Source organism: Antennarius striatus, chromosome 17, assembly GCF_040054535.1.
Source record: "Antennarius striatus isolate MH-2024 chromosome 17, ASM4005453v1, whole genome shotgun sequence".
Lineage (NCBI taxonomy): Eukaryota > Metazoa > Chordata > Actinopteri > Lophiiformes > Antennariidae > Antennarius > Antennarius striatus.
In genome coordinates, this window is record NC_090792.1 from 4,841,919 (window position 1) to 4,865,401 (window position 23,483).

At 38.3% G+C, this 23,483-nt stretch overlaps 1 protein-coding gene across 1 annotated transcript in view; it reads left to right on the top strand.

Moving 5' to 3' along the window:
- Window positions 1-23,483, top strand: part of alk (ALK receptor tyrosine kinase) — a 394,873-nt gene that overhangs the window by 204,636 nt on the left and 166,754 nt on the right. The window contains exon 4 of the mRNA XM_068338207.1: window positions 20,818-21,022. Coding sequence (XP_068194308.1) covers window positions 20,818-21,022 — 205 coding nt within the window. The remainder of the gene's footprint in view (window positions 1-20,817; window positions 21,023-23,483) is intronic.

The window sequence follows — 23,483 nt, forward strand, 5'->3', positions numbered from 1 at the left end:
GAAGATTTACAAGAAGATGAACATTTAGTTAAGAGGAATGAAATATAATAATTATGTGTTTTGAAAATGGGCTAAAAACATTAAAAAAAAACTCACAGATATGTTTGACAAGGGTAAAAAAGTTAAAACACTAAAAAGTCAAATTAATTCAATGTTTATTTTGTTTGTTATTGTTAAAAGTCAAGACGTATCAATGTTATCGTTGTTCATCAGTGCTGTCTTGATCCGATTGTCTGAGATCGATTGCTTAAGTCTTGATGTGTATTCCGGAGATTCGCGGCATTTTTCCTGCATGGCAGTAAAGACACTACCGACTGGACATATCGTTACATTTGTGATTATTTCGCCCCTCATTGAAGGGTGTGACGCAATCCTACACTAAGACGTACAATCTCCTGACCCGTATGCCACTTTCTGCAGACCTTACTATATGAGTACAAGTGAAGCATCTGTTATTCATGGTGTGTGTTTAACCAACAGAATCTGATAACCTTAAATAAAATCAAAATCAAATCAATGAAACTATCCAATTAATAAAGAAAAATAACATCAAACACAAGTTAGGACATTTACTTTCTTCAAAACCTTTTCATCAGAGTTAAAATGGGCTTCATTACTTCATTGTGGGAAATGTAGTTTTGCTCAAAGCACACTTTTGACCTATTTATTTTTAGACACTCTCGCTTTTTGTGCTCTCGTGGGCCACATAAATGATGTGGTGGGCCGCATTTTGCCCCCGGGCCTTGAGTTTGACACATGTGCTCTAGTCCGACACACAGCTAGGCCACAGAATGACAATGACAATGACACAGCAACCATTTAAAATGATAATAACATTAACAATAATTTTAAATAATAATTAATTGTATTGTATGATATAAAAGGTGGTATCATCCTAATTCTGAGAGGGGCATTGCAATTTGACATAGAAGGATTATGTCATTCGTCTCTCAAACAATCTGTCCTCCCCATCCACAATGTGCACAATTTTGTCTTAAAAACCTGCACTTTCCCTTTAGAAGAAGGACAGCTGAGCCCTGGCCTGAAGAGCTGAATGTCCTATGTTGTTACATGTGCTTTTAGAGTGGTTGATTGGTTTGCATTCCAGAAGAATGCAACTGTCTGGTTCATTTAGATACATAGATATATATATCTGGAACTCTGACTTCTGCCAGTCATTTTCCAGTTTTCCAGATCACTTATGTTGAGGAATGGCCTCTGTATGTTGGAGACAGGAGATAAGAAGACAGTCCAAATATGAAACTATGCCATAAAACCAACATTCCACCCAGTGGATATGAATCAAGCCAAGTCCATATTATGATAGGGGGTTACAATTGAATATATTTTCCATCCATCCATTTTCTCATAGACTAGATGATTGCAATGGTATCATCTACAGCCACTTATTCATGTTGTGGATCACAGGTCTGTTGTTGCCTATCCCAACTGACTACATGCAACAACAAAAAATAGATAAGGTACACTCCAGACAAGACGTCACATGAACTGCATGTTTTTGGAGGTAGAAAGAACCCTGAGAACCTGGAAAGAACTCAGAGACACAGGGAGAACACACAAACTCTGTACAGACAAAAATTAAATGTGGAACCTTCCTGCTGTGAAGCAATACCCACTGCATGACTGTGCTGCCTTAGTTTATTGGGGTTTTGTTTAATAATAAAAAGCTACTATGTGTTTGGCAGTGTCATAATACATTAAATTGAAAACTCATATGCATCAATATCTTCTCACAACTTTAATTTTCAAAGAAAGTGAAAGTCGCATAATATCCATAAACCCATTCATCTATCCATACATACATACATACATACACACATACATTTTCTTGACAACAAGACGACCATGATCATCTTGTATTCAGCTGCTTTTTTGCCTGGGGGTCACGGGTGTTACTGGAGCCTATTCCAGCTGACTATGGGCAAGAGACAGGATACATCCATGGCACTTCGTCAGCGCATTGCTGATTCGTAATTCATATTTACTGATTTATTCACGCTGCAGTCCTGCTTTGTTGTCAGTTTTAGTTGTGTAGTAGACAGTTGTGTGTAGATATTTATCTAACTTTGAAAAAAGGGCTAATTATTTCAAAGAAGAACTAATTGATACAAATCAGCTGATTACTGGCCATGTAGTGTTGTTATTCTCTGCCAAAATGTTATGTTAGCATCCGTATCTGATGTACTGTTTCATTTCATAATGCAATTATGTACTGATGTGAACAAGGCTGTAATGGGGCATGAAAGAAACTAGAAACCTGTGGTGAAAGTCCAGTGTGTGGAACTGGCACATCTTTTTATTTGCACTGCATTGGCTGAAATACGCATTTATTGAATGCCAAGTAGTTCAGCCTTTGATATCTGCAAATTGAAAATTTCTATGATATAACAACAGATAGCAGAATTGTTAAGATGTGCCCCAGAGAGACTGTTCTTAGATTTGTCGTGGTGCTTGTTTTCTCACTTGTGTGATCTTGGCACCAGTTGCTAGAACCAGGCTTATTGTTACATCATCAGCTGGAGTACTGGGAAATTTTGCAATCACTGTCAACTATCGCAATCCAACCAGTACCTTTGCTTTCCATTATTTCTCAGTCTACCTCTGGAACAATGTTTATCAGTTCTGTGACTCATATCTACCTCTACCCCCACCTCTGTACATTCTGACATGAGACTAAGACGTGACACCAGGTTATACTTTGGAAACCGAGGAAAGTGTGTGCATGAGCCTTAACAGCAAAATAAGACAAGTCTCCAACCACCATGTAACCACTATATCCTTTGGTGGCCATACCCAGCCTCTGCGTTCCATGTGTTGGAGTAAGCTGTAACATAATGATACAGGTGCAAGAGTGAGGCTTGTTAGAGCAAAGGGCAGTGTAATGTAAAAACTTGATTGGAATGTCATGATCCTAGTCTGAGCTGAAAAACTACATAGAAAAAACAGTTCTCTTTGCATGAATACATTTCTTTCACTTTCCATAATGTCTATTTTTAGGCCAATATTGCACCCTTAAATCCCAGATCCCAAAAATTCAGGATGTCTTGCAAAATACGAATAAAAAGCGTGAAAATGAAGCAGTACAAACAATATAATTTAGACTTTCCATTAACTTTTAGTGAATTTTGTAAAAAAAAATATGCATATTATCAATGTTTGCACCAATACTATGTTTAATTCAGGTTATGGATTGAGAAGAGATGACTGGGGCAGTTGTGTAACACTCAAAAACTCATGATTGGACCATCCCGTGGGTAAAGTGGCTCATTGGTACCAGGTGATTGCGATTGTGAAGTGAAATCCTCTGAAAATTAATTTATTCACAAGACATGTCCATCCCAATGTGAATCATGTGACTGTATGAAAATATTTAGGAAAGCCAGATTCTACTACAATGTCCATCCATTACTCTTGACAGGTTCCTGTTTCAGCCACATGATACCAAAAAATCAAGACCCCAAGCCAGTTAAAAGAAGTAGAGAACAAAATATCTTTGGGGACCTACTTTGCACAGGGGAAAAGGGCCAATGAAAGGTCTGTGTAGGTTCTTAGTCATTCAGGTCCAAGAGGTAAATTGAGAAGAAAAAAAATCATCCTGACTACCTTAAAGTAGGTTAAAGTCTTCTTCAGTTCTGATTCACTGGTATGGAATATGCCCTTCCAGGGGAGTCATGGTGTTGACTGATAGAGAATACTCTCTATCACCTGGTCATAACTGATGAAGTCTTCAACCAATTGTAAGTCCAGTAGATTGTTTTCATTCTTCTCGAAGGCTTAAAAAGTATGTTTGAGTGAAGATCAAATCTACCACTATTTTGGATGAAAGTTGAGTCAGAATCGTAACATTGTTATAAAATCACTGAAACACTACTTTCTTATCCAACATCCTATCTTTGTGAAATGGAGTTTTCTGCAGTGAATGCAACTTGAAGAAAATTCCATAGTAGACTGGACATAAGGAACAAACTTCAGTAGTCACTGTATTCAATCACTCCAAGGTGGGACTGTCTCATTACAGAAAAACAAACTCATGGGTATGTTTTATGTACTTTGTACTTGATATCATGCTTGTTATAAAATTACATTTTATCTCTGTGTAATTAAACCCACCCCCTATAGCCACAGCATGACAACAGTGTCTGACACGACACTAGTCCATTAAGATAAGATAAGATGAGATACGACAGGATAGAATTTATTTATCCCAAACTGGGAAATTTAATTTTGCAGCAGCATTCAGACACACAGAATAAACAGAAACAGGGAAAATATACATGGAAGAACAATGAAAGAAAAAAAAGACATAAGGGGAAAGGGAATAATAATAATAATAATAATAATAATAATAATAATAATAATAATAATAATAATAATAATAATAATAATAATAATAATAATAATAATATTAAAAAAAATAATTACACAAAAGTTTTTGGACTGCTGGTGTAGGTACATGTTTTGTCATATTTTGCAGCTATTATCCATTCTCTGAAACCTCTGCACCAAAAGAAGATTTTTTTTCAACATATTGAACCCTCCAATTCCATTTAATTTCAATCACCTTCAACTTCAAATAAATTCCAAAAGCAAATAATGAAGAAATTATTTTATGAAATGACACTTAAGATATTATAAATTGTTTTATCCTGATCTCTGTTCTTTGCATGAAGATGACAAACAAACCTTTTATTATTTGAACAGAGTCCACACAACCTACTGTACAATTTCGCATTCATGCCACCTGGTTAGCCTCGTGTGTGGTTTTTGGCTCCAGTCCTTGCATAGTGCTTCTGTTTTTCTTGTTAAGAGCTACTGCGGGAGTTCTCCGTGTGAGTACGCCAGTCAGAAGGGGGTTGGCAAGTGAAGCAATGGAATTTACCCACTGGATTCTGAACCATCAACTTCCTTTACATAGTCAAGAGGCTTCTGGCTGGCAGGGCCTCAGCTCATAGCCAGCCTCTTGTCAGCCATTCAAGACCATAACACATACTAATAGACCAACACTGAGTAATTAAACTGCCTTCCACTGGAGCCATGGTGCTCCCATCTACTTGCAGACACAACACAAATCATTCTAATCTTGGCAATTAATTGAACATGCACAAAAAATGTGGGCTGCATGCATGAAGATAACGTTCTTCGTATCTACAAAAACTGACACAAAACTTGTAGAGAAGTATGGTGGACAAAGATTACAGCAAAATGGAATTATGACAGCCATTTCTCTCTAATGTTCTATAATCACACGATATTTTAACCTTAAATAATTCACTCCAGGGGCGGCATGGTGGCGCAGTGGGTAGCACTGTCGCCGCACAACAAGGCGGTTCCAGGTTCGAGTCCCACTATGTGCTGAGTTTGCATGTTCTTCTTGTGTCTGCGTGGGTTCTTTCCGGGTTCTCCGGCTTCTTCCCACCCCCAAAATTATGCGCTTCAGGTTAATTGGCCGTTCCAAATTGCCCGTAGTGTTTAAGTGTGAGCGGGCATGGTTGTCTGCCACTGTGTGGCTCCGCGGTGCACGGGCATCATGCCTTATGCCCTAAACTAGCTGAGATAGGCTCCAGCTTCCCATGAGTCGCTACAGCAGATAAAGCAGTGATTAGAAGATGGATGGAATTCACTCCAGACAAACTGTCGTCCTTCATTTTGGGAGTAATCAATAAACTATCTTATCTACCTTCCTCTAGACTCCATGGTTGTTAGTTTCATTGGACTTCTACGTAGCCGAGAGGGATTATATATTTTTTTTTCATGAACACTCAGTTGCTTTTTCCGCTCAGAGGATCCACTAATTTATGTATTCATTCCTTTTTGTCTCAACTACAAAGGCATTGCGTGTCCCAGTTCTTTATATGTTTCCCTTAGCTGTTGGATCTACTTGCCAGGAAAGAGTGCGCAAACTGATCCCACCCATATCCTCACCATGTCTCTGAAGTTTTGTGGTTTCTTTTGGTTTCATTTGTCAGTGTCCAGTCAATCTGTGTGTGATTCTTTAATTAAATTAAGGATTATTTTTCATGACCACTCTATCTGAAGTCAAGTTAATTGTGTTCAGATATTCCTGGATGAAACAAACATACAGAAACAGAAACAAACATATAAATAATCTTGTCATATCAGGAAACTGCAACATGGCTTTTTGTTTTTAATAAAAAAGGTATGATGGCAACATTTACTGTGCCCTAGTACCATCAGGAGGACCAGATTAAGATGACTACCTGAGATGTGAGACCACTTTTTCTGGCCAGGCATTTGTAGTGGTGTATGCTTTGATATTGGTGTTCTTTTTTTTTTTTCTTTTTTTTCACAGGGGGTTGAGGGTTAAGACTGTACATCTAATTTATTTTTCAAAAAAAGTTGAGAGCAATGGATGGAAAACATCAGACAGACATCATTAATTGAGTCATCTAGTAGCTGGGTCCCTCCAGAGTTCCCCTTAGCATTGCTGGCACTCACAGTCTCACAGTTTTATTCTGGTGAGCCAATGATTAAAGATCTCAGGGTTGAAACCATCTCAACTTATTTTCAAACTGCAAATGGGCAGGAAATCCAATTCACTGGTTGCAGTTGGACATGATTCAAAAAATAAATATGCAAATCGTGCTGTGTGTCTGGATGTTCTGCCATTACCAAACAGACACTTTCTTTCAAGATATTTTGTTTATAATAAAGTGATTGAAAGGTTTATTATTTTTCTCACATTTTTTTGGTGTTGTTAACATGGAAATAGATATAAAAAATAATATTTCTTAGCGATTAGGAATGGGTGTGGAAAAAGTTCTGCATTACCGCCTCAAATATTTAACAGAAACAGCCTTTGGATAAGTTATAACTTTAACTAATGACATTCATGGGCATAGCTATATGGAGACAGACCAAAAAAACCTCTTGGTACCATGACTTGAAGCAAATAAGACGTCCATCATTTTGAATTAAATATCACTTTTTGTTCTATTTCTACACATTGAAATTTAACTAACGTTAGTAAAGGATTTTGGGTTTAGTTGCTAAAATCTCAATGTCTCAGTGATAAATAAAATCTGTATAACTCACAAGGGGTGGCCATGGTGGTGTAGGAAGTTTTTGTCAGTCTCCACAAAAAAGAACGTTGTTAAAATGCCCCTGGTTATAGTTCAGTCTTTACACATTCCACATTTGGGATGATGGCCCCACCCTGAAGACATCCACAAGTTTGTGTTCAGTGATTGTAAAGAATGCCTCTGCTGGTAATTCACCATAGTCACCTCAATTCAGGTCACATCAACTTTATAACCTTGATTATACTTTATGTGAATATGGACATCTGTTACTAGATCCTAAAAGTGCTGCCTTTGGCCATGATTCAAAAACTTAAAACTACAGCGTTACAGTACTTTGGCGCAAAATTCATATGTTCGATGAGAGTCCTCCCATGAAGACAGCAATAGAACAATAACTGTAGATCTCAGTTTACGAACATTTGAATTACGAACATTCAGAGATACGAACAAAAGGCCGCCGCCATATCCGGCTATTGTCCTGCAGTTTCCCTTTCTTCCACAACTCCCCCCCGAGCAGCACCCTGCGTTCACACACTTGTCTCTCCCTCTTGTTGTTTTTTGTTGTTGTCTCTCTGAGGATGTCAGAGCATCAGGCTTGGACTGTTTAGTGTTTACCATTGGTGATAAAGCAAAGGCTAGTTAAAATAGTGGTAGTGGGGACCGTTTCTCCGATGAAAACTCAACATACTTAATCAAAGACAATTTAAACAGGAGGGTAGCCTCAGGTGCCAAAAAAGTGGAATTATATTTCTTCCCACTCTTTCTGTAATGCATGGGTCTGTTCACCCCAGTTTGTAGCTTTAATTGTGATGATTTCTAATAATGTGTAATTTGCAGGATTTCTATCTGTATGTCTGTACACATTTTCCATTTTTATGAACATTATTCTCAAGGAATATTTTCAGATGATTCATTAAAATCTGGTACACACATCCACCCTGGTGCAAGAATGAACTTATCTGAAATTTGGTAATTTATAGTCATAACTGAACCCAAAAGGAAGTTGTGATATCATTTTTTTTTTTTTTTGCAAAAGCAGTTTTTGACTATAACTCATAAAGAAACGAGTAGGCTATGAAAATATTCAATTAGTTCAGATTCATTATGAATACCATCTTGAAGCCGTGGTGAGAGTTTAGAACTGTTATTTGTTTTTCCTGCTTTTTGTTGACTTGACTGTTGTTGCACCATGTGAAGAAGTGCTCTGTCAGTCCCTGCATATGAGACTAGATTGTCATTTGCAAAAATTGAATCTTAGCTGGTGTGTGTAGGCATAAAACCACAAGGTAATAGTTACTGGTATGCCATTTTCAATTGCTTCAAAACAGACAGCTCAGCTTTTGTGATCATTTCTTCATCTAGATACAGCATTTCTGATAGACACAATAAAGACTAAACTTAGTTAATAATTAATTTCAACGCTGAATCCAGAAAAGGTTTTGTTTTTTTGGGGGGGGTTTCCATTTGACAATCCATGAGTGCTGCTCAACAGACATCAGAACAAATGACTGACTGAATGAAGGCCTGTGAAGCGGCCCCTCTTCACTGCTCCTTGACTCTGAGTAACAGGGGCCCCTTCGCTGTGGTCTTTATACACATGCACATGGTGGCACCAGCCATTTCCTTTCAAGTGGAGCTTCAGTGGCTTCTCAAAGACAATTGTGCTCCAATGTTCACCCAAGTCACTGCTGGGAATTCAACATAGTTCTCAGCAGTCGTGGGTCGATGATTTGCCTTTTGGCAAGAGGTTTCATGATTTAGTGCCACAAACCTTGCTGTTGGAAATGTGCTGTATTTAGAATCAGTTTGGCAGAAGGCTGCATTTACCTTTTTTTTTTTTTTTAATTTTATGCCTGAACACTGTTCACTGATGGCTGTCTAAAAGCCGATGGACCATTTTAAGGACAGTGAAATGTTGAAGTGGTTTATTACAGACAGGTTAAAGCATACATTTATACTACAGTATGTATGTGTGCATATCATGCTATATCATTATTATTTCAGTGGTGTAGCCATTCCTGCTCTACCTCCAGCCGCAGACAGGATTCAAAGGCTGCATCCTGTCTGCAACCTTTTTTGCACCACTGACTGGTTTCATGTAAGGCAATATTTTCAAAGACCGGCCTTCATTTACTCGATAATCGTTAATGGTGCCAGGAAAGCTGTAGTCTAATAAGCAATCAACCGCTGTGGTTTATGTAAAATGCAAACATCAACATACAATAAGCAACCTTTTTTTTTTTCATAAATTGATATTCAACATCTCTGTAAAGAAAATAATTGTAAGAAATAATTAGATTAAAAACTCGATTCAAGTTAGAGCACTGATGAAGTTTATTTTGAAAAATAGCAACTTACAATCAGTGCATTCAACGTACGAGACATACTGATCATTTCCAATAAAAGGGTGAACAAGTCAATCAAGTAATAATAATTACAATAATGAGGATTAGTGGTTTGGGACCGCTGATCTAGGGGTAACGGGAGAGAATGACACCTGAAGTGTGTTCCGGGCGTCCGGTCTGCTCTACAGTTTGGTTTTCTTTACGGTCACTGCAGAAAATCCCGCTTCACAAAGAGTGGAGGTTGGAAATGAAAGCAGGGTTTTTGATACTTTTTGGGCAATCTCAGGATAATCTGTCTTGACTTTAATCCAGAACACTGGCACAGTTATGGACGCCTAATTTAGGGCGTCTGTGCGTCATTCCGCATAGACGTCACTTTTCAAAATAAAATCTTTAGACTGGTAATCAAAAAAAAAAAGAAAAAAAAAAGAAAGTCAAATGTTCTGTGCTGCCTGGTAACTAATGTCCCTCGACCCAGTGGTTGGGGACCACTGACACAGACAGATGTAACAGAGAAAATGGGTAATTTTTCAAAATAAAACATCTTTTAGACTCCGAAATACATAAAACTGAAGTTATGTAAATTATTTTTTCTTTCTGTGCAGCCCGGTACCAAATGACCCACGGACCGGTACCAGTCCGCGGCCTGGGGGCAGGGGACCGCTGCTCATAACTGACTGTCTTCACGCTCTGTGATTGGCCAGTTACACACAGCGCCTGCACCTCCCTAAAAAGACTGCAGCCAGAGCAGAGCTCTAGCTGCCCCACTCTCGCACACACACAGACATTGGCTGATCTTTGTGTTTGTGGCTTCGCTGTAGCTCACATTGCTCTTCTTAGGTTTTGTTCAGCTTGCCTCTATTTCGGTCTATTTTCGATTATTTGGTGAACTTGTTTCTTGTTTTGTTTTGTTGCACATACGCGGTGCATTTGAGTGGACAGAGCTGAAAACTGCTCGTGTTGCATTGTTCACTGCTTCCACTCCAGTGTTTTGTTTTTTTTTCTTTACGCGCTTGCTCTTTGTTTGACACTTTCTCACTACAGTTCAAATTAATAATTTATATGGTGTGTAGATATTTTGACTGTTACTTGTGCGCACACACACACACACACACACACACGCACTATCTCGCTTGCTTTACAAATAAGAAGAAAAAGAAAAGAAAAAATAGAAAGTTGTCTTAAGTATGACAATTTTGTTTTTGCATATTTGGTAGTTCATAATTTCCTATTGCATGCATTGTATTTATTAGTGCACTTCATGTTCTGAGTTAATAAAAAAATTGTCCTGTAAAAGCGTTGAATCTCAGTTCTGAGGCTGTTCTGTAAATATTCATTCATACACTTAAGAATATTATACTTAACACTTTTGAGTTCATAAAAAACAGACACAGATAATTTAGATGGTTGAACAGATACAGATAGTGGTGTACTCGCTCATCCCTAGTGACTACCTTCACTTCCCAGCAGTCCAAAAACAAGGCAAGAGATTTCTCTTTTGGTCTTGAGATGCAGCAATATTTATTTTATGACACGCTGTGGTGTATACTTTAAAAAACCTGACAATTTACCGCTAACCTTTTGCTGCGCTTTGTTTGCATTCACTTACTTCCCCGCAGCTCACTCTATTACTCACTCAACCGCATAAGCATGACAGGCTGTCCTGTTCAGGAGCCGCCGGTATGCCGCTCAAACGTTCACTTTCAGACAAATGAATCCATTTTACAGCATTGCTCTTCTTCCTCTCACTCGTCTTCCACCTCATCTGGAATGTGGGAATACTTTTTAAAAATGATCAGAGATTACAAATCCGTATTTTTTTTTCTTTTTCATGGTTCACTTGTCTCAGTTTCTAGGTGTTAATATCTCACGCTGTCAAGCACTAACCATGACGTCATTCGCTCGTGGGACAGACCCTTAGGCAGCATTCTTACCAGCTTTCTTTATAAATAAGGTCATTTAATTAGTCATCTTGCTGGACCCGGATACTTTAGCCCTCAGGCTTAAGTCTAACTCTCTTTAAATCACTGTGGAGGCTCTCTGTTGACTTGCTTGCTGACTTTGTTTGGCTTTGGTGACATGACATCATGCTAATAGCCCGCTGTCTCAAATCCACATCAGTGACCATCTTCCTCTCTGGGCTTCTGTGTGAACAGTAACATAACTCACCACAGACTGTATGTAACCAGCTGATCACATGTATTAGTACATGTGATTTACACAGGAACTCTTTGAATTGAATACAAATATATAAATATATAAACCTTTTAGGTGTACATCTGATGAGTTGTTTGATGGGGTGCCAGTACCACCCCTCATCTATACATTGGTTGGGGTCCTGCTTCCTTTCTTCCTCTGTCCTGACATACAGTCATCCATGCAGCTGTAATTGTGCCTTGAATTTATCAACTAAATGATGGGGAACATGTATTGAAGGCATCAACCCCAATCGTCTAACTATAACCATATTGACACTGACTCTATCAGGCCTATCTGCCACTCTCCCTCTGTCTCTCTTTCTCTTACCCTGTCCTTATCTTCTGTTTATTTCTTTTCCATCCAACCGGTCAAGGCAGATGGCCGCCCAAAAGAGTCTGGGTCCTGCCCGGAGTTTTTTTCTCATCGGGGGAGTTTTTCCCTTCCACTGTCGCTTATGCTTGCTCTGGAGGGTTCAGTTGGGTTTTTCTGTCAGTTAAAGCACTTTGAAATGTCTGTTGCCATGATTAAGAGCTATATAAATGAAACTTGATTGATTGATTGTTTGAAATATAATATTTCACTCATTAATATAACTGTACTGCTACAAATAAAGAAAAACAGACAGCAAGGTGTCAAAGATTCTTTACTCAGAAAAAAGGAGAATTCTAGTAGCAGTTGGTTTCATTCTCTCTGTTGTTGTTGAGCTGTTGACAGTAGGCACCAATTTATTCAGAATCTACCAAATAACTCCATTGTCAAAAGTATTTCAACAAAAAATAAAAAAAATACTATGTTCAAATTGATTTAAAAAACCCCTGTAAATATGAATTAGACAAGTTCTACAATAGCATAGCAGACCATCCGCATGACATTAACTTTCATATTATACACCAAACCTAAAATGTAAAAAGAGGACCAATGCCAGTGTAGACAATGTAATGGGTTTAATCCTAATAAAAAACACAATGCACTTTAAAACTAAAGTACTTTGGAAGCACGGTAGGACAATTTAAGTACTGGAGAGGCAGACTTGTGTTTGATGGGCTGGTGAACCCTCTACCCAAACTGTCCCATCTCCATATGACAGTGGATCATTTCATTCTGATGAAGGGACATGACTGAATGAAAAACACATCATCAATATTGTTAACGACATACAACCATTGATTATACTGTATGTAGGAACATCATCAAAATAGTGTATTCTTTAAAAAGACAAGAAAAACTCTGCGTAATTGACTGTAAGACAGATTATTTTTCTTCTTTTTTTCTGTTTTTTTGCCTGACCGCATCTCATTTTAAGATCAAAATACCCCATGGTTTTCATCCATGTATCCATGTTCTTGTAGACGAGACATTGTCTGCATGAGCCGCTATCTCGTCTGGTGCTGGTGATGAGTCTGCTGGAGCCGATCCCAGCTGAACACAGGCGAGAGGCGGGATACACTCCAGATGTGTCCCCAGCGCATTGAAGAGCCGCATGAAAGAATAACGTGCTCACACTCACACCTACAGGCAATTTAGATTTCAGTCCACCTATATTGCAAATTTGTTGAGCTGTGAGGAACCTGGAGAGATTCCACAGACGCGGGAAGAATATACAAACTCCACACAAAAGGACTCAAACACAGAACCTTCTCGCCATGAGTCAATACCGCTGAGCCACCGTATCACTCCTCCCTTGACTATATTTCTGCTAATATATTTGAAATTGCAACTCTGTCAGTCAGAAACTGGTAATGGATTATTCACCATGCAGTTTGTGCAACTAAGATAGAGCCTTAATTGTTTTATCTTCTCAGATGTTTTTTTTTTTGCATGTTTTTTTTTTTTGTTTGGTGCCCACGGTCTTAAAACTGATTGAGATATCATCAAAAGAATAATTACCGCTGCTGCTGTGAAACAAATTGTTCTGGTTGGCTTTGTGGAAACTATCTGTTGTTGATTTTTGATGAAGTACTTGTAGACCTATCTTTGATGGTGAGAGGAAAATATTGAAAAAATATTTTCCATTTAAGATATTTGCATTGGAGTGTTTGTTACAACACAGAAGACACATTATCTGATACTCTTTCTGATTTAATATCCTTGTAGCAGTCCCTGCTTGTGTTTCACCTGATACCTGCCTTTCATTAGTTTATTACAGAACTATTCAAAATTTCACTGTAAATGAAAAGTTAGCAGCTTCTTCTTCAAAATATATTCTTACACACACATACACACACACACACACACACACACACACACACACACACACACACACACACACACACATATACAGTGTGCTCCCAGGAACCACACACAAACAACAAATTCTGTAATCGAGCGACAAACTGATTACCTGTATTACCTTTTCCCACACTCTTATCGACTGTTTAAAGTACTTTTGTGTCTCATGGCAGTGCGTTGCGTTCTGAGACTCACAAAACGTGGCCCACTTCCAGATGCCGTCAGCCAATAGAATGCGCGTACAGAATCACGTGGCTACCTACCAAAAATCTGCGATGAGGTGAAGTTGTGAGTGTTGATACACAAATGTGTGAGGGTGCACTGTATATATATATTTAATCCGTACATTGTGTTTGAAAATGCAGTATGCCTTTTTGATGTCATGATAAAATAAAAACTGTTCCACTAAAAAGGTCAGTCCTTACACAGTGACCTGCTCCTCTGCCTACCCACTCACCACACTTTACACAAGTCAAAACTCAGATAAGTTACTGCGCTACACGAAGTACTGCATGCTTATTAAGAGAAATCAGCATTCACACAATCTTTCCCATAACACCATTAAGTGGATGACTGCACTACCTCCTAAGTCACAGTGGTCACTACTAAAACTCTAAGTACTCCTACTGATAATAATAAAGTAAAATAGGGGAGGCAGTGGCTCAGTTGGTAGTCTCCAATGTTCCCAAGATCAGCAGTTTGATTCCTGCTCCCGCCCAGCTACCTCGTAGTGTGAGCTGACAGTGGGAGGGGCCAGCTCAGCTCCTGAGCACTGCCAAGGCACCCTTGAGAAATGGCTATTCCATCATGTCACCTTCCCATTTTTTCGTGTCACAATAACAAGGATTACTTGTATTCCTCAGGAATGTTGCTTTAAAGTTGTAGCTGTGCATCAATAGGCTGAAGAGGATGTATGGCATCTGTCTTATTTTGAAATTTTCTTAAATTTGATGCTCCCATGATGCTCTGTTGTTTACAGTGTATTCGATTACACGACAACACTCTGGCCTTCATACTGCACTCATGTATTATTAATGCCAGATTTTATTGCAGATAAATAGTCAATTCACTGTAAATTAATTCAGTAGTACACTGATAAGATTTTGCTGTCTCTTAACAGCTGTTTTATTTTGTGTCCTGGTATCCTGCAATATGTTCTTTTTTATGAGAAATTGAAACCTCAGCAACATAAGTTACTCCTGAAAATTACAGCAATATTTAATTAAGGCCTACAGCAATATATATATATATATATATATATATATATATATATATATATATATATATATATATATATATATATATACACACTCACACACACACACACACACACACACACACACACACACACACTGCAGTAACAGAATATTTTGTAAACAAATAAGTTCAACTGTCTCGCTGTCGACATTTTCTTACACTATTTATCTTATACTAAGAACATAGCTAGTGCAATTATTTTACGTACATGTCATTTGTGTATTAAAGTAACAAAAAATGACAAGGCAAAAAAAGTTAATAAAAGTGACTAATGTGATCCACAGAGGAAATATTTAGTAGTTTAAGGCTCATTATAACCAGGATAATTAGCATAAGACAGTGGCATGTTGGTCTAGTGTCATTCAGCTAGAAATGACTCCTTGGACTTTAATTATGGAATCAAAGAGTGGAACGTGCAGCAAACATGACCATTCAGACCTCTCATTAAAGACTAGAGACTGAAATGTTAAATGGAATGGTCACAGCAGAGTGCAAACAGAACACAACACCTTATCTTAAATGGTTTTTATCTCTCCCTCCCCTCTGTTTGGGCCACTCTGTCTGTAGGCCTTGCTAACTCTGATCTAGACTGTAGGTGGGTGGCAAACTGTAAAGCACTGGGTCATTATTGTTGAATATGCCCGTTACTATTCATTACTGCTTGTTATTTATTCATGGCACATGGTCTTTCTGAAAAATACAAACAGGGAATGTTTTTTCATTGTTGTTTGTTTGTTGATTTTCTTTCCTGACAAGTGGACTGGCCTAATGATCTAAAAAAATACATATTTTGTTCATGATGGTTGGTTGTATATTGATGTTAGGTTGACTATGTTATTGTCCAAGGTGTTGAGGATTCAGTTTGTTGGGCTAGGGCAGGAGGGGGGGGGGGAGACAAACAATGAATTAAGACTGAGGGGCAAGATGATTCCTCTAAATTCTCTGACATCCAGATTCAAGATTCAAGAACTTTATTGCCATGTCAGCAACAAGTTGCTAATAGGAATTTGTCTTGGTTTATGCTCAACATATACAAGAAACATACATTCAGGAAAACAACAAGAAAACGATACAGTGCAAAGACCAGCAGCATAGGAATTATGTTCGGTTGTGCTATATGCATTGCATATTGCTATATACGTGCATTGTTACAACTGTACACTAGCAAGACAAGCTCAGATGTCTAATAGTTAAAGGGTAAGTGCTATCTCTGAAGCGAGATGTTGAGCAGTTAATACTTCTGTACCTCCTGCCTGATGGGAGGAGATTAAAGAGGTGGTGTGCGGGGTGGGAGTTGTCAGCTATTTTTTTATTTGCCTTTCTGATTATTCTAGTGGAAAAGAGTGAGGACAATGTAGGGAGACAACATCCAATGATTTTGGATGCACGTCGTACTACGCTTTCCAGCTTGGCCTTGTCCTGAGAGGTTGTGTGACCAAACCAGACAAGCATGGAAAAGGTGAGAAGACTCTCGATGGTGGCCTTATAGAAGTGAGTCATTGCTGCTTGCCTGACTTTAAACTTCTTGAGCTGCCGTAGGAAATACAGACACTAATGGGATTTGCTTATGATGAGGCTGGCATTTAGTTCCCATGATAGGGATTCATGGACGGTTGTCCCTAGGAATTTGAAAGGAATAACTCTGTCTATCTATTCTCCGCTGATGTAGAGGGGGGAGAGTGGAACCAAGATCTTTCTTCTGAAATCAATGATCATCTATTTGGTTTTAGAGATGTTCAGGATCAAGTTCTGTTCCTCGCATCACCTCACCAGCTCTGCTATTTCTCTACGTCAAAGTGTCAAAGGATCAAGCCGAACTGAGGCAGGAGGTGAAGAAGGGGCCCATATTTCCCCTGTTGAAACCAAGTTCTGGTTGGATAGTTCCCGTTCCTCCTAGTTCTACTTTGTTTTCAAATAATCCATAATAGATATTGTATTTATTCACGCTCAAACATTTTAAAAACCATTGGTGTGTAGATCCTCATTATACTCACTCAAACAAGTAATACGTTTTTCCAACTTTTTTCAACAGCACCCAGCTGACTCTTGGTGCCCTCCACTCTCAGTGCTAATAGTACACTTGGTGTTAGGTTTGCGGGATGAATAAATGCATAACAAACTCTTGCAGTTTAATGATTTCCACTTTATCTAAATGCTGGCAAATCCTGGCATAAATTTGCTTCTATTGACGGCTGATGCTCACCATGTGTTTGGTGTAATGAGATGAGCTTGAAGAAAACCTTTGTGTTGAAACACATGTTTGCACACATTAAATCCATCAAGCTCACTGTAGGTAGCTGCAAGAAATTGTCTGATGTTCATGAAATGCTAAATATGAAGTACAGTTACTGAGATTTCAATAATTACATCTGATGAGCTGAAAGCCTTACAGTCTAAACTGCCTGTGACTTTCATGGAGATAAAGCTCGGTTTGTAAAAATAAGCAGTAAATTAGAGAAGCAGGGATTGTGACAAACTGAAAAAACATCTCTCGGCCTTGAAGCAGAGGATTGAAGGTGTGAAAGAGAAATCCTCTTCTCCTTTCGGATTTTCCCATCAGCTGTCGCCACAGTGAATCAGTTGCCTCCATCTAACCCTGTCTTCTGCGCCCTCTTCTCTCACAAATATAATTGTTTAATTTATTTGGTTGGACAGCACTGTTCAAATGTGTCTGGTTTGAAATATACTTTTAAATTACCATATTAAAAAGTGCAATGTCGTATATTGAGTTTTCCATCCATCCATCCATCCATTTTCTTATGGACAAAATGATTATAATCATTTCATCCAAAGCCACTTTTCTGCCTTGCTGGTCACCAGTCTGTTGGAGCCTATCCCGGCTGGCTAACGTCCAAGGCAGGGTACACTCCAGATAAGATGCCAGCTCATCACATGGCCACTGAACCACCGAGCGAGCCTTTTTACATTTTCATTGTATGCAATTAACTCTTTTCTGTGCCTCCATGTGGTAGCTGTGGCTAAAGGCATTCAATTTTCAAGCTGACCATCCATACTTCCATCCATCCCAATCTTGTGATATTGGGAATGCCTACAGGGTTACGAGAACAGCACAGGAACAAAAATAATGCAGCATGGTTATATTAAGGTGTCAGTGCCTACATTCTTCCTATCAGTTGGGGGGAAAGGGGATATAAGAGAGTCAATCACAATAATTGATAATAATTAATCATTATTAATAGCTTCAGAGGAAGCTAAAACAAATACTAATATATTGCTGATCATGTGTATGATAAGATAAAAATGGTCACAGTAACATAAGATGCTTTTGTGGGTTTCAAACAGTCAAAGAAAAGAGCGTTTCATGTTAACAATAAAAATTACCGGCAGAAAATCATTTTGAGGAAAAGCAATGATGAATTATTAAAAGATGGCAGTTTATCAGCATGTCCATCATATATCTGTCTGGTATAGTGCAGATGTCACTAATATCCACCAGTGTTATGAACGTAAATTAAAATTTGAAGGCATCAAATTGTGAGAACATAAAATTCTGGTTCTAACCCTGAGTAAATACATTATGCAACAGGAGGATTTGGCAAAAGAAAAAAATCAATTAGAGCATTTTTCTTTTTCGTTAAGGTCTTTACCTGCAGTATTATCTGATTGAGTTCTGCTTTAACCAACATGGTCTGATTTGGTCTGCCATTTTGATAAGAAGCTCAGCTGATTTGGTCTGCATCTGCACAGAAAGCAAGAAAATAGTTTACCAGTTTAATTCAATGATACAGAGTGAAACTATTAACCTTGATTTGAAACATTTCTGCTCTTGCTTTCTCCGGCTCATATTCTTCCTTCAGTGGGTAATAATCAATTGAGATTTTAAATATTTCAACGTTGTCTATTAAAATGAACAGCAAGAACATTTAGTCAGGAATAATATGACTCTTAAATAAAGTAAAAATGGATAGGCCTTCCTTCCGTATATTGTAAGGGAACCTGTGATGTCATTGTGAACTTACATGCACAACCGGTTGTAATATAAGCTATTCTGTAATGTGTCTCTGTTTTTACTGCTCGAATCCCATCAATGGCCATGTTGCACCATGTACACTGGAACAGACAGCCTCTTAAACCAAGCAGAAACCTATCAATGACATCACAAGTTGTCATAATAATGTGTACCCTGCGGATAATTGCCCCCCAAGCAGGTGTATATACATTTAGAGAGCACGACTCTTGCAGTATTCAGTCATTAAAAGACTTTCCAGGCTCACTATATAATTTTTTTTATACAAGATCACTGTTGCATATGTAAAAAATGTGTGAGATCCACATTTCTGTAAGCACTATGACTGTCCTTGTCTAGACCTTTATAAGGAGTATGCAAATGTGGAAGGGGGAACAAATGAGGCTTAACTGGGTGCTCCACTTTGATGGGATAAGGAAACAAGGTGTGTGTGTTTTAGACAAAGGTGTACAGAGGCTGGCTGAAACATAATGGCATGGAGTCCTCATGTTCCCTTGACTTCTGTGTCTAACAGGAAATATTTTACCCCTGCAGCAGCTGAATCCGATCAGATGTGCAAGATATATATAAAAAAAAATAACGTAAGAAATGATAATTAAATCAGACTTCTATATAATTAGCTTCTTTATTTCCACTGTGGAATTGAATAATCTCCTTTACATCACTAATCACAAATGGGTCAAAGTGTATAGTGCGTCTAAATAGAGGTTAAACCACATTCTTGTAATTAATTGTCTCTGTCAAAGTAATTTAACATTGTCTGCCAATTATAAATATAAGAAAAAGGTGGGGAGAGGTTTCAGGAATGTCCCACATCTGTTTGTTTGTCCATCCGTCATGTTTCCTTCACCGAATAACTAACCTATTTTATATTTTTCACAGCATAGCAACCACACATATTATGAAGTAAGATTATTTCTATATTTTTGTAGGGTTTTTTTTAATGTTTGTTTCACAGCCTTCCTCCACCGACATGAACCAGCATGCAAATTGCACAAAAGCTAATGGCAAAAGGCTGTTTTAGTGCAAAGGCTGACATATACAATGAGACGTGTGAGTGTCCCAGTTAGAGAATAACATTTTGATACAATGTGACCCTGAAGAAGTTTGTATTACCATCATCTGGAGGCACCAGCAGAGAAATGTAAATAACTAAAAAAGGAAAGAAAAAATAATAACATTTTCCAAAATATTTGCAAAGGATTTCACTAGCAACGTTAGGAAGAGATCACCTAAGAAGGCCCCACAGAAAAAAAATTCTGCAGGATTTTTCGATTTTAATTTTTTAGCTTTCCTTCATCAACACAACTTTTTTTTGAACAGAACATATTAAAAATTGATTCCTCTCCTTTCAAGTTGAAATTCTTTTGTGCTTCCCCATCACATGCACAGGCACAATATTCAGCGCCTGATGAACTTCCTGCTTGACTGAACTCAATAGGTCTGAAAGTGAAATGAGTCCTCATATCAAAGCCTGCAAAATCATCTTCCCCCTATCTTTTTGAACAAGTTTGTCATTGAAGTAAAGCTGATTTATCTCATGAGTTTTCATCAAGAACCACTCTCAGCCATGGCCAATCAAAGACCATCACTCATTTGGATTCTGTTCATTCTAATGAGATTTTATGTTCAAAATTCCTTGATACTTCTGATCTGTTTGTGTCATCAATATGTCACTAATACAGTGTCCTTCTGTACTTCTTACTTCCTCTTTACTTTCCTCTTTTACCCCCCTCAGGGCAGTTCCTCTGGGTGAATGGTTCAGCCTTTGGGGGCCCCTGGGTGCTCAGTCCTTGGTTGCGAGGCAGTCAGGGTCCCTGTAGTTTGGACATGGCTGTGTTCCTCCATCCCAAGCAAAGTGGTCAGTACACCATATCGCTCATAGAGAGAGACAAACCTCCTCTTGCCCTCTTCTCCACTGACACACTGCCACGCATCACAGGGTAAGCACTTGTTTAATGCATGTATTGTGTGCTAAAATATGAAAATATAATTGATTTGAGGGAGAATGAGCATCCATGAAGAAAACATGAGGTCCATAATTTTCTGGTCTGTCTGCCAATGATTTGAAAATATCATGGTGTCACTGACTGTGGGTAACTGACAGCATTTATTTTCTATTTTGAGACTATTTACTGAACAAATAATTGACACAAACATCTGATCGGCCCAGAATATCAATAAATCATTGGTGACAGTATAAAATTATGTCTGTTGTGGGCATTGATTTGTGTGTTCCTTTTGTTAAGCCAAGTGATCAGCTTTGGTTTGTTGGTCTCTTTGTTAGCAGAATTATTTAAAAACGTAATGAGTTAAATTTGTATTCTGAATGTATGTGGTACATATGGACATCTTGACAGAATGTTCTTAAACTTGTTGGGAGATTTTAACCTAAGCCAAAAATCCAACTGTTGAAATTAGGAGTTTTATATGAAAAGAGATACATGGATTTTCATTCACCTCCTCTATAAGAACCCTGAGGGCAACCTTTTTTTTTTTTTTAATGGAGACTATGTCTAGTGAGAATTTGGACATTTTAATTTACTTCCAAGGGGCTTTTGGGCTTCAGTGGACATTGGTAATCTATAGGGTGTTTTTCTCATTAAAAATAAGCTCTACTTCAATTAACTGACAATGAGAGAATACTTTTTTAAATAAATGCTATCCTTTAATAAGCAATGATATCGCATATAATTGTCACTGTTTATTAGTTTTACAGCGTGATATTAGCTGTGAATGTATATTATTCTAAGTTAAGATGACCCAACAAGCAAAATATTTATTGAAGATAGTTTTTTCGTTTGCTGCTGCTACAGAGGACAAATAAAGCTCCCTGTTTATAGCATTAGCATAGCATCCTCAGGAGAATCACTATGTACCAGATAATATTGTTTCCATTGAGCTACTTTAACCACAGCAACTGTGCACAGCAAGGTTTTGTCGTTATGAAACAATTATTTTTCACTAGTTCAGAGTATGGCTCAACTCAATGCATGTCAGCGATGTGTGCAGGATCAAACTGATTGAAATGTAATCAGTCAACTTCTGTTTTGTATAGAACATAGTGAGTTTAGCAGTTTCAGCAGTAGCCATCTATCCTGAGAGAACAATGAACAAGCAGGTGAGACAGAGAAAGACAGACATAAAGAAATGAAGAAAGGCAGAGAAAATGACAGAGAGAAAGCTTGAGGGTGTTTCACAGAGAAAGAAAGAGAGCGAGAAAGGGAGAGCATGCATGACAAGTATGTGCAAGTTGGGTTAGGAGGAAAGATCATTTAAAACATGCATAATTTGTTTTTGCACCAGATGGGCAACAATTAGCAGCTTTTGCATGCTCGTGAACCTTTCTGTATGAATAATAATTAACGTAAGGGCCACGCTCCTCTCTTTGTGCCTGTTCAGTGAGGGGCTTTGCAGAGATTTGTGTCTGGTGCTGGGAGCAGCAGACCAGGCTAATGCTCCATTCAAAGCCTGCCCTCCGACTACTTTGTATGTGTGGTCATGTCTGCGCATCTTTAGCTTCTATTAGCATTGCTGTGCTTCTATGTGTACTGTAGGAAGTCAGATTACACAGATCAACACTTCGTATTGCTATCGACATGTTTCATGCTGTGTGTAAAACCATGAGAGCATTGGCTTCAGTAGAATTCATTCTTCATGTACGAGCCGTCTTCCTGTTGCGTTTTTTGTGCATGATTACACAAATCACGTCACTATAAGGAGGTATTGCAGGGATGCGATCATTTACAAGTGTGGAGGATAATATTGCGCGTCTCAGTGTTCTCATTTGTAGTCAGGGGCTGTCATCTACCCACACCATCTCTCCCGCTCAGAGACTCGTTCAGTCACACTCCTCACATTTCTATTCCAATGGGAAGTCACTCATATCATACTGTACAAAAGGAGGGCAAAAACAAAAGCAGGAAGAGCCATCCTCCGCCACTGGTACAGTCAGTCAGTTTACTAATTGGCCACACAAGTTCTTGCTTTCAAATTTTAATCCTGTGTTGTGACATGTTTGGCCCTGCATCCAGGACATTTAGCACAAGGTTAGCCAACAGGGAGACAAAACATCCTTGGTCCTCTTTAGTCCAATGGTAGATTAAAATTTGTCATTCGTTTTTCAATTAACCTTTGTAATAAAACGACTCATCGGTTGGACCGGAGACAGCAGCCAGGTCCACATCAAACAATATTATCCTTATCACCAGTATCTTCATGCTGGAGTTGGAATAATGAGATGCTCTTGTCAGAGTTGCCCACGCACTGTTGCATTAGTAATAAGTCAATCTGCTACTGCTATTTACTGTAACAGTAACATAATTAATGCAATTTAAAATTGAATTAGAGACTGCTCAGTAAATTCTGGTGCTCCTTTGATTTAAAAATGTTTCTGTCTCATTA